Source organism: Sebastes umbrosus, chromosome 6 (assembly GCF_015220745.1).
Source record: "Sebastes umbrosus isolate fSebUmb1 chromosome 6, fSebUmb1.pri, whole genome shotgun sequence".
Classification (NCBI taxonomy): domain Eukaryota; kingdom Metazoa; phylum Chordata; class Actinopteri; order Perciformes; family Sebastidae; genus Sebastes; species Sebastes umbrosus.
This window is the reverse complement of record NC_051274.1, coordinates 6605654-6617882: the sequence shown is the minus strand read 5'-3', so window position 1 is coordinate 6617882 and position 12229 is coordinate 6605654. Positions and strand designations below refer to the sequence as shown.

Genomic DNA, 12229 nt, shown 5'->3' with positions numbered 1-12229 from the left:
GCTCCCCCGCTCGTTTGCCGGCGAGGGCAGGGGCGATTTCTGGATTTTTAAAATGAGGTGGCACAGGGGGGGACCAAGAGCCAGTCGGGGGGGGGCCCATGGGAAATCAGAAAATTCTATCATGAATAAATACAATGTTGAAAATTGGCTTAAAAAACATAGGGCATGATTTTCAGGCTCTTGTGCAGTGCCCTGTGCCCTAATACAGGTGGTATTACATGGAAAGTGGCACCGCACAAGACCTGGAATTGGCCCTGGTATTCTATCACACTATGGTGTTGGGGAGGTTTTTGTTTTTTTTAGGGGTGGGGGGCACACATAATTTTAAACTTGAAAAAAATTAGGATTAATCTCAAATTAATCACATTGTTTTTGTCTGTTTTAAATGTACCTTTAAGGGAGATTTGTCAAGTTGCAATACTCTTATAAACATGGGAGTGGGCAAATATGATTGCTTTATGCAGATGTATGTATATATTTATTATTGGAAATCAATTAACAACACAAAACAATGACAAATATTGTCCAGAAACCCTCACAGGTACTGCATTTAGCATAAAAAAATAACATAAATCATAACATGGCAAACTGCAGCCCAACAGGCAGCAACAGCTGTCAGTGTGTCAATGTACTGACTTGACTATGACTTGCCCCAAACTGCATGTGATTGTCATAAAGTGGGCATGTCTGTAAAGGGGAGACTCGTGGGTACACATAGAACCCATTTTCATTCACATATCTGGAGGTCAGAAGTCAAGAGACCCCTTTGAAAACAGCCATGCCAGTTATTCCTCGTCAAAATTTTTAAGTATGAAATGGTTGGTACCAATGGATTCCTTAGGTTCTCTACTTTCATTTAATGCCAGTATATTTACTCTAGCTTTAAAACTGAGCCCAGTACAAACGCGTTATTATCGCGTAACTTTGACAGCCCTAGAACATATCCTTTAATAATGCCCTGCTTGATTGCAGCCACTGTGTGATTCTTAATTTTACACATATCTAAGATAACACAGTGTGCTAAGGTTGTTAGATTCCCATTGGTTTATTATTTGAGGAGCTCTTTCAACATACAAGTTTATAAGTTAGCACAGGAGGAACCAGCTCGTTAATATACATGAACATTAAAGTAATTACTCTACACATTTCCTGGACCTTGTGTGCTTATATAAACAAGTTTACCACTGAAAATAATGGGCTCAGTAGCAATTATGAAAGACCATTAAATCAATAGGGATAGAGATAGAGATATTAAAGTTATTAAAGTTCCATTAAAGTTTAATCTCATCTTATTGAAGTGTCAATGTAAATTAAACTTCAAATTTAGGGTTTAATTCCACATTTAATATAAGCATGCATTAACGCAACTAGGTCAAGTCCATGAAGTCCTAGCGGGAGCGCAGTATTCAGGTGCTTGTTGACTGATTATTCTTAAAAGCACCACGGTGTGCATAAGGCATGTCCTCATGGTAGAAAAGAAAGTGTTTTTCCCTTCAATCAGCATTTTCATTGAACAACAGAGTTTGAAGTTTACAACCAGCCCACACGCGGAAACATATGGCAATATAAAAAAAGACGAGATGACACGACACAATGAAACTCCTGCACAACAGCAAGGGCAGAGCACTATGTGTCGATGTTTGTTGTATGTGGGCGAGCAAGTGGAGGTGTGAGTCCCACAAACTGAATAAGTGTGTAGCTCCTGTAAATGTCCCGACGTGCACAATCTGCTGTAGTATACCGTCTCGAACAACAACAGCTGCCTTCACTTTGAAGTCGAGAGCTCTGAAAAGTTGCTTTACCTGAGCGATTGATGAAATGCAGACAGACAAAATGAAGAACAAGACTACGTGGGAAGCGTTCCGGGTGAGAGCTGTTGGTGTTTGTCCTTGATGAAATGAGATGAAAGATTGGGAGAAAAATACAATAAAATTAAAGTGAATAAAACACAGAAAAAAATCTCTTCTGGGGACACTGGAATATATTGGAAAATGAAAAAGTGAAATGGATGAAGGATAGGCTATTATAATACCAGGACTCATGAGGGTAACACAATCTGCATTCACTCCACTCACCTTCTGCTCTCCCACGAGTTGATTTGTAAAGAAGAAAAGAAAAAGGCTTAGTCACAAGATGGATTTACAGTAAACTAAATACTAAATAGATTCATTCAGGCTAAATCATCATCAGCTGCCGACCTCATTCACTGTAAATTAGTGTGAGTAACGATTGACAAAAATCTGGTCCTCTCTCAAGGTTCCATGGTGGAGAGGAGGTTGTGCTCCCCTAGCTCTATCTATCTGGCGTGGAGAGGAGGTAGTGTTACTCTTGCTCTATCGGTCTGGCGTGGAGAGGAGGTTGTGTTGCTCTGGCTCTATCTATCTGGCGTGGAGATGAGGTTGTGTTGCTCAGGCTCTATATTTTTGGCATGGAGAGGAGATCGTGTTTCCCTGGCTCTATCAATCTGGTGTGGAGAGGAGGTGGTGTTGCTCGGGCTTTAACTGCTTGGCATGGAGAGGAGGCATTTTTTTTTTTCCCGTTAAATGTTTTTTCTCTGGGTGGGAGTTTTTCCTTATCCATTGAGAGGGTCGTATCCTGTACAGATTGTAAAGCCCCCTGAGGCAAATTTTTGATTCATGATTTTGGGCTATACAAATAAAATTGACTTGACTTGAATATTTTGAGAATAATTTGAGGGCTAACTGAAGATGTCAGCGCTGGGTCAAAACTGTCATTTGAGTTCGATATACTAGTGTACTTACGTGTTTGGAAATGTTACAGCTTCTGGAGTCCACATTGTACCTGAGAATCCAAAAAAGAGATTGGTGATAAGATTGGAAGAACTGGTGACATTGAATTTAAAGATATTTAACGCAACCACATGTACAGATCCAATAGTCTTGAGAAAATGGAGCTGTTTACTTCCGAAAGAAACAATTCCCTTGCTTCATTTTATTGCGTGTTGGGCCATAACACATGACAGGAATGACAGGAATTTTTTGTGAGCCGGTCATTGTTGTGAAATAAACCCCCAGCAGGGCGATGCCGCATCAATTAACGCGATTAATCGCCCTGATGGGGTTTATTTCACAACAATGACCCGCTACCTGTACATTATCCCGCGTATTACACGCCTACTTACTTAAGAAGTCTATAATTTGACACAAAAGCGGTATGCCAGAGTCCGACATTGACACAGAACTGCGCCCATAGCAACAGTATGTTATACATAGCAACAGTCTGCTATAAAGAAATAACAGACCGTAGAACGCAGTGATTGACCAAACAGAATTGAGTTTTCAACAAAGCCGTGTAATACGCTAAGCTAATTGGCTCCCAGCTCTAGCTTCACAATTAACACACAGGCAAGAGAGTTGCATCCTTCCTCTCATCCAGCTCTCTCAAAAAAGCATAAGCATATTTCCCAAAATTTTTAGTTTTTTTTAAACTAACTGACTTAAAAGAGCTAAGAATAAAATAATATCTGAAAGTGCTGTTATCTTGAAATTCACTGAAGTACCGATTGTTTCGCAAAGCATATTAGTTGGGGATTGAAAATAGGAAATTACCTTGCAAAGCAGGAGGGATGCTCTGGTGTTTGAATTATGTACAACACCAACATAATAGCATCATCACAAACAGTGTTCCTGTTCCATTTTAATGTTCAAACTGAATACAAGCTTCTGCCCAACAGACCCCACTGAGTGATAAAAGCACATTTTTGTGCCTTGATTAAAGCTACAGAGGCATGCAAGTGATCTTTCACTCGTTTCCCCTTATTGATTAAGGATAACAGGTAGGTGAACTGAACAGAATAGCCAAGTGGGTCTACAGACACTTATTTAATCAGTGGGGCTATCAAGCAACCTTGGCAAGTGACCTTTTTTTTTTAAATCTCCTTCCATGATTGGACATCCCAGCATTTAATCTTAGCAGTGATTATAGCCTGTTCATTTATCCTGATCGGGAAAATTAGCTCTTCATTAAACTGAAGACCTGCAGAAAGAGAAATTATTCAAATGCAATCAAACGCATTGCTATTTTTGCCTCACCTCTGAATCCACAGCATAGCAGAATGTATATATCAGTTTAAACTTAGATGGGTTGAGATTCATTAAGAAAAAGTGAATGAAATGCTGTCACTTACACATCAAACCGTAGGTTTTGTCTCTCTTCAAAAAAGAAATCCAGGACGAACTTCCTGACGAAGTCTGGATTCCGAGTGTTGTCGATTACCTCTGTCCTGCCAAACTGCAAAAATAGAAAGAGCGTGGTAATTGGTGGTAATAGCAGCATTGATTAATGAGTCAATGCATGTTATTAGGCTCACATCAAGAAAAATACACCAGAAAAAGAAGTGAATCAAATTCACAAGATTCAGCAGCAACCCTTATTACCATTGTAACATTTCAGTATTGGAATCCATACATACAAAACTTTTTTTTGCAAAAATTTGAGCTTCACTGTGCTGTGTGTTAAATCTTATGTCCCCAGAGAAATCATACAGAAAAAAAATTACAGCTGATTTGACCCAGCTCTCCACCCTGCAAGCCCACAGAGTCCCAGGTCCAGCCTCCCTCCTGGGCCACGCCGTCTCTCCATCTCCCTGACAATTGCACCGGTAATCCCCCCGGTGGACTGCCAGCCTCGCCTACGCAGCCCGGCCTGACAGCACCGTGTAATGAGCTATTGATCTTGGCACTGCCTCACCACGGCCTCAATACCTCGATTCATGTCTTTAGTGCCCAGCGCACATAATCCATGCTTTCAACTGCGTCCCCAGCCTAGCCATTACCGAGGCCACGCAGGGGAGTGTAGTGGACCTGAGAACCTACCGGGGGTATCGACCAGAAGGGAAAATCCCATGATATTTCCTTGTAGTGTTTCTATATTGGGGGCTCGAGACCTTTGGTTATAATCTCATTCAGGCATGATTGGTTAATAGATACAAGGGCATGCGTGAAGGTTAGGGAATCACTTTGTAACTGGGGAGATGTTTTTCATTGTCCACGACCTAGAGTAAGCAGAGCCGTTGGAAAGACAATTATTGGTTTCAGTATGGGCTGCATGTCCATAAGAATATCAAATGGGTCTGTTACAAAAAACATGTATTTATTTCAACTATTCACAACCTACACCTTTGATTTACAGTTCTTAAGTTAACCTCTGGGAAGAAATGTTTATTTTAATTAGGGCTGTCAAAGTTAACATGATAATAACGCAATTTTTTTTTAGCGCCACTAATATCTTTAACGCATTAATACAGCTTGCAATTTTTAGGTGAAGATACTGGTATCATATGAAACTAGAAAACTTAAGGATCCATTTGTAACAGTCTATTGGTACCAACCATGTCATACTAGCTTGTTACAAAGGAGGCTAAATAAGGCTCCAAACTTACACTGAATTTTAGCAAGGAAAAACTTGCATGGCCATTTTCAAAGGGGCCCCTTGACCTCTGACCTCAAGCTATGTGTGCGAGAGTTTCTGGACAATATTTGTCGTTGTTAATTGATTTCTAATAATAAATATATACATACATTTGCATAAAGCAAGCATATTTGCCCACTCCCATGTTGATAAGAGTATTAAATACTTGACAAATCTCCCTTTAAGTAACATTTCGAACACATAAAAAATGTGCCATTAATTTGCAATTAATTGCGATTAACTGTAGGACAATCTTGCGATTAATCGCGATTAGATATTTGAATCGATTGACAGCGCTAATAAAAATATTATATCAGACTTACTCAGGCTTATATCAGAAGCTACCCGTGCCGCGGTCTCCCTGGCCCCCTCGCTTCTTCGGTCTGTGTGTCAACTGGCTATTTAATCTGGTTTTAGAGCATGTAATTATGAAGACAGAGTTGTCTGTAGTCCTCCATTGGCCACCACAGATGACATGTGGGAGCCTGTAAGTGGAGGATCATATCCATTAGCTGGGTAAAATGGCACTTCTTGTTATCAGAAAACAATTCAGTGCACAGCCTAATGCAGCGGGACCCAGTTCGACTGTTATCAAGCCATTAAATAGGCTTTATCAGTCGCTAGCATCACCATAGATGTGGGTCATTAGGGGCCTACTACGTCTACTACATTGTAAAAGTGAAAGTGAGACTTAAAAGCAATCCGTTTTTAAAAAAATTAATGAAACGTCACGTTTTGAACACAAACAAAAATACTTCTTAGGTTTAGGCAAAACAAAAAACCCAGTTAGGTTTAGGCAATAAAACTACAACTTCTTTAGGTTTATGCAAAAAAACAGTTTTAGTTTAAGCAATAAAACTACAACTTCTTTAGGTTTAGGCAATAAAACTACAGCTTCTTTAGGTTTAGGCAATAAAACCACAACTTCTTTAGGTTTAGGCCAAAAAAATACTCTTGGTGTAAGTTTAGGGAAAATCGCATCCATCGTCCCCAACCTCCACCTCTTATGGAGTTTCACACTGTCTATATTACAACACCTGACTTCCACTTCTGCTACTGTCATAACCACTATGGTTGCTAGAGGTCGCTGTCGTGTTCTTTTATACCTTCTTTCGGTGATCTTCCATGTGAATAGATGATAAAACCTGCTAGTGGGTGTACTGATAACGCCTATTTAATATAAAACAATTATTTATTTTTTTTGCTAATAAGAAATGCAAATGCACAATTTGTCCCTCAAAGGACAAAATTTCATTTGTAAATTATATATCGAGTATTGCCATGATGAAAACATTATGTCAAAAGAAAACAAAGGATTTGTCAGGTTTCCATTCAAGCACAGTTATTTGCTCACGGTGTATATGGCTGACAGCGAGATGTTTGCTCTGCTGATTGCAGTGCAATTCATGCCATGTTTTTGATTAAGCCCCGCCACGTGGAATAAAAAAAGGCGTGAGGTGTCTTGAAGTGAGGGGATCAGCAGTGGCAAAGCCCTCACTGACACATCAGTGTTGACTTTGAATTTGCAAATGGGTAAATACACCGATACAGACAGAATGCCATATAGGCAAATAAGATGAGGGCTAAGAGATGACATGGAAATGTGTCTGTGTGTCGGGGAGATGGAAAAAAAATTGAGAAAAAAGGGAAGAAATTCAAAGAAGCAGTAATGAATGGGAAGTCCCATTACCCCACCTTACAAAGAGTGACAAAGGGTGAGACAGCAAGGAGTCGTGAGGAGCAGACGGTGAATATTTGATGGGAGCGAAAAGGAATCTCCCTTCTCTTTCTCCTAGCCCTGAGTCATGATATGAGTTCCTTTTGTCTAGCATCAGAAACCTTATATAACGAGATCATTTTTATTTATTTATTCCTTAACCTTTACTATTAATTCATTCGTTTGGGTCAGGTAAATGAAGCTTATTTTTCCCCCTACCTGAGTCCATTTCAGACATTGGTTACACTTCTGTGGGCAAGCGAAGAGGTCGACACTTTCAATTTCCTACAATAATGTTCTCTGGGTTTGCAATGAGTTGCCTCTGGACTTCTTCTTCTTAATAAAAACCCTCTCTTAGCCCTGACTGAAAGTTACTAGCATAAGGAAAACTATTGGAGTTAATAATGTAGCATTCCTAAAAGAAAAACACACATATGGCAGACAGGTAGATATAAATATTGGATATTGATATTGGAGAGCAAAAGGTTGCTTAACTTACCTCCCTCCATTCTTTGGTTCCCACGGCCTGCAAATACAAGACGACCACTGGAAGGGAGAGAGAGGGAGGAGAAGAAGCCGAAGGGGAAGCGTGAAGAAAAGAAGAAAAAAGAAAGCTATTCAATTTTAGTGATTAGCCTGATGGTTTGTACATGTTGGCACCTGCAGCACCTGATAGATATTAAAACACTCAGGTAATAAAATCAATGTGACCCACAGTTATTTTCATTAGATCTAGAGTAGCTTAAAGCATAGTCAATAATTCCTTAATAAAAACCATTACATATTATAGTTAGAATGAGAAACTAAGGGATTTTAGTAGGGCTGTCAATCGTTTGAAATATTTAATCGCATGATTGTCTATAGTTAATCATGATTAATCTCAAATTAATCGCACATTTTTATCAGTTCAAAATGTACCTTAAAGGAAGATTTGTGAAGTATTTAATACTCTTATCAACATGGGAGTGGTCATATATGCTTGCTTTATGCAAATGTATATATATATTTATTATTGGAAATCAATTAACAACACAAAACAATGACAGATATTGCCCAGCTGTCAGTGTGTCAGTGTGCTGACTTGACTATGACTTGTCCAAAACTGCATGTGATTATCATAAAGTGGGCATGTCTGTAAAAGGGAGACTCGTGGGTACCCATAGAACCCATTTTCATTTACATATCTTGAGGTCAGAGGTCAAGGGACCCCTTTGAAAATGGACATGACAGTTTTTCTCGCCAAAATTTAGCACAAGTTTGGAGCATTATTCAACCTCCTTCGCGAGCTAGTCTGACATGGTTGCTACCAATGGATTCATTAGGTTTTTTAGTTTCACATGATACCAGTATCTTCACTGTAGCTTTAAAACTGAGTTATCGCGTTAACTTTGACAGCCCTAGATTTTAGCTCTTCAATATATAATGAACACAGTCACCCTAAATACGGCAAAACAGGGGTACAGTTGAACTTTAGGATAATGAATTGAACACAAAACATTTTTTCTTGGGCTCATTTTCACTTTCCCGCCAGGTATACCTGCGTAACAGTGCAGGAGTAATCAATCTCTACATTTCCTGCCTTGCAGGTATGCTGTCACCACCTTCATCCAGGCCTCTCCCTGGCTATCAATATCTATAATTGAAAAGGGGCACAATTACTGTGTATGAGTCCTTATTCTTAGGGTCAAATGAAACATATAGCCTGGGTGTAGCAGCCAAAGTAATTATGACTCCTGTCTGTCGGGAGCAAAGGAGGTCACCACAGGTGACGTTATTAAAGACAAATGCCAAACGTCAACATGAGAAAGCACTGTTCATTTCTCATTTCTTACTGACAGTCAATATTGTTGTCATAACCACGATCGTTCCCTTACTTGTTCCCTCACTATGATGATAGGGTCCCCTAACCTTAACGGGTTATTTTAACCCAGACGATGAGCTTTCACTAAACCTAACCAAGTCATTTTGGTGCCTGAACCTAACCACACCTTAAAGCGGCAGTAGGCAGAATGTTTTTGGTATCATTGGGCAAAAAATTCCATAATAACCTTTCAGCATATTGTAATTCAAGTGTTCTGAGAGAAAACAACGGGAGACTTTGGCCAATCACAGGTCATTTCAGAGAGAGAGTGTTCCTATTGGCTCTTCATTCAATGGAAAAAAACTGTAAATCACTCACGAACTCCGATCAAACGGTTAAAACTAGGCAGCGCTGATCAAATATGAATCAATATTCTGTTACTGTAATGCCTATTTCTCGCGTACAATGTTTTCAGAAACATCTTGTAGTGTACCGTTTAGCTGTAAAATGAGAAAGTGTGCTCCGGCTGGTGGGCGGTGCTTGGTATTTCCTCAACTGATCTCAACATGGCAGCCGGGTCTCAAACTTTACATGGAACCGGAGGAGCCGGGGATTGAACCGCCGACCTTCCGATTGGTGGACGAGCCGCTCTACCTCTGAGCGACAGCCACCGCCAATAACCATAGCCCCGATATTTATCCATCAAAAAGTTGTCTTTACAGTGAACATTGCAGCCTCACAAATTCATTAGCATTGCTATAGACTCAGCGCATGTAGTGTGCAAGTATCCTCAGTGAGTATGAGCCTAAGTTAAAGTACGGGTCCCCTGGTTAACCATTATTTGTGCTTTACTGTTTACAAAGTCCTACCACGGTTTGTTCACCACACCTTACATTTGTCTTCTGAGGAGAAACTTTGTTTTGAGTAAGAGCTACATAAATATGCAATACAGCAGATGCAGCGCAATTATAACCCAAACATTCATCATGTTGTCATGTTTGGATCAAGCATATATAGACTCTTGCATAAGCAAACAATAACACTCACTAAAAGGCCCTCATGGGATGTGTTAATAACTGGCCGAGTGTTGCTGTTTGTGTCTAGACGGGCACCTTCAGCCGCTGTGTGGCTCCGTGAAGTTTGGACGTTGGCTCTAATGAACTTCAGACTGTCGGGACCGGCAGACAATTAAAACCACATTTTCCCTCCTAATGAGCAATTAACAGAGGGGAGATAACGGAGAAAGGGCAGCAGGCAGCAATCCTTTTGGGTATTGTGTCCTAAGAAGAAAACAACCTTTTCTTTGTCAGATTGTTAACCATACGGGGAGCATACAGTGCTGCTTAAAAGGGTATTACAAGTCATTCGCTTTGTGAATAACATGTTAGCCTTCAATTAGATTACAGAACAGAAAACAATAAAAGCAAACACACTCCAGGGATTAAATCTACTTGTATATCGAAGTCATATCCCAACGCTCTCTCTCTGGTCCAACAACTGAAATAATGCAGAGTATGTCTCTTCATCAGACATCAAACTCACAGGACCTTGATGTTTTCCCCAAGGTTGCGGAGTAACAGCGCCACAGCCCGACAGAGGGCTCAGACTAATCCGCGTCAAGGCTACGTTGGTGTGCCGCGTCCTAAGAACCTGACTGATTGCCTGCTTTATGGAAAGTGACTGAGAAAGGAAAGAGCCCATCTGGTCAGCCACAGAACGGCCAAATCACAAGGCAATTCGTTGTCTCGCCAATTGATACTCCGACTACAACTCCTGACAATAGTCTGGCTGCATGGGCACCCGGGTGACTCCGAACGTGAATGAATCGGAATTGAGCACAAATCATATTAAATTCCCTCCGTGGATCCACGGCTTAATAGCAAAGAGAGTTCGACAGTGGCACAGAAAAAAGGACGGATCTCCAGCAAAAAGGGGCATGCACAGACATTTTGAGGGGCAGTGGGATCAAAGTATTTAAAAAAAGGCAGCCCCACACACCCACTGTATTGTCCCTACGCCTCCTCCTGAATTAACTCCCATCTCATCAAATGTCGATGCTCGGTCAGTTGCCTTCGGCGTCTGATACAAACGCACCGTTAAGCGTCTGTATTGCACCGGGCTTTCAAATAACTCCGATGTAAACCCATCCGCGTCATTATTAGACAATCAGAGTGACTGATGTAGTATAAAGAATGTGGAAGTCGGTGTTGGAACAAAGTCGGCGTTGACTCATTTTATCGTAGTTTTGTAGCATACTTATTTTACGCATATATACTTATTTTAGCGGCATGGCGATGCAGTGGTTAGCACTGTCGCCTCACAGCAAGAGGGTCGCAGGTTCGAAGGTTCGAACTCCGGGTTCTCCGGCTTCCTCCCACAGTCCAAAGACATGCAGGTTAAGTTTATCGTTGACTCTAAATTGGCCGTAAAGGTGAGCGTGAATGGTTGTCTGTCTCTATGTGTCAGCCCTGTGATAGTCTGGCGACCTGTCCAGGGTGTACCCCGCCTTCGCCCAATGTCAGCTGGGATCAGCTCCACCCCCCCGTGACCCTGAATAGGATAAGGGGTTACAGATAATGGATGGATGGATACTTATTTTAACCCAAACCATGATCTTTTCCTTACTAGCCTTACCAAGTATTTTTGTTGCCTAAGTAAACCTAAAAAGGTAAGTAAACCTGCGATGGAAGTTCATTTTGAAAAGAGACTGTATGCATGTAACGAGCGACAACTGACGTCTATGACACATGCAAAACTGATGCTAGAGGAGTACCTACAGCGTCATAGTGTGAAGCGTGAGGCCACTGACTGAGCTACTACGCTGATGAGTTGGGAGTGAGAATGTGTTGCCTGAATGCACCTCTTGTCAATAAATACATAACTGCTTCCAACTTTAACAAAAGATATGGAGACAAACATACTTTAATGGAGATAAAGTACATAAATTCCCTTTGCGGCCTCCCTCAGCTCTTTCTCCCTCTGTCTCTGTCTCCCCTTTAAAGGGGGCATTGTCACTGTAACGTAACCTTGAACGACAGCTGGATTCTCGTGATGTCACGATGTCACAAATGTCTCACGAAAATCCATCTGGTCAGGCTCTGAGTAATGTTTGTGTCCGGCTCTCAAGACAACAGACCAATCAGCGTCCTGTGAGGAGTTTTGAATAAACAAGCAAACAGCATCGGAGGGCAGGGCTTCTGGGCTCAGATCGGCCCGCTCCGAACGGGCACGCCCTTCGACAACGCTGCAAGCAGAAATGCCGGGGGCCAAGCAATTGGCCC

General features: G+C 41.1%; 1 protein-coding gene across 1 annotated transcript in view; it reads right to left on the bottom strand.

Annotated features, from left to right (window-relative positions):
• Nucleotides 1-12229, bottom strand: part of LOC119490004 (copine-9-like) — an 88015-nt gene that overhangs the window by 53738 nt on the left and 22048 nt on the right. Inside the window, exons 3-5 of the mRNA XM_037773109.1 lie at nucleotides 7647-7693; nucleotides 4148-4251; nucleotides 2764-2802 (exon numbers count right to left, since the gene is read on the bottom strand). Of these exons, the coding sequence (XP_037629037.1) occupies nucleotides 2764-2802; nucleotides 4148-4251; nucleotides 7647-7693 (190 nt within the window). The remainder of the gene's footprint in view (nucleotides 1-2763; nucleotides 2803-4147; nucleotides 4252-7646; nucleotides 7694-12229) is intronic.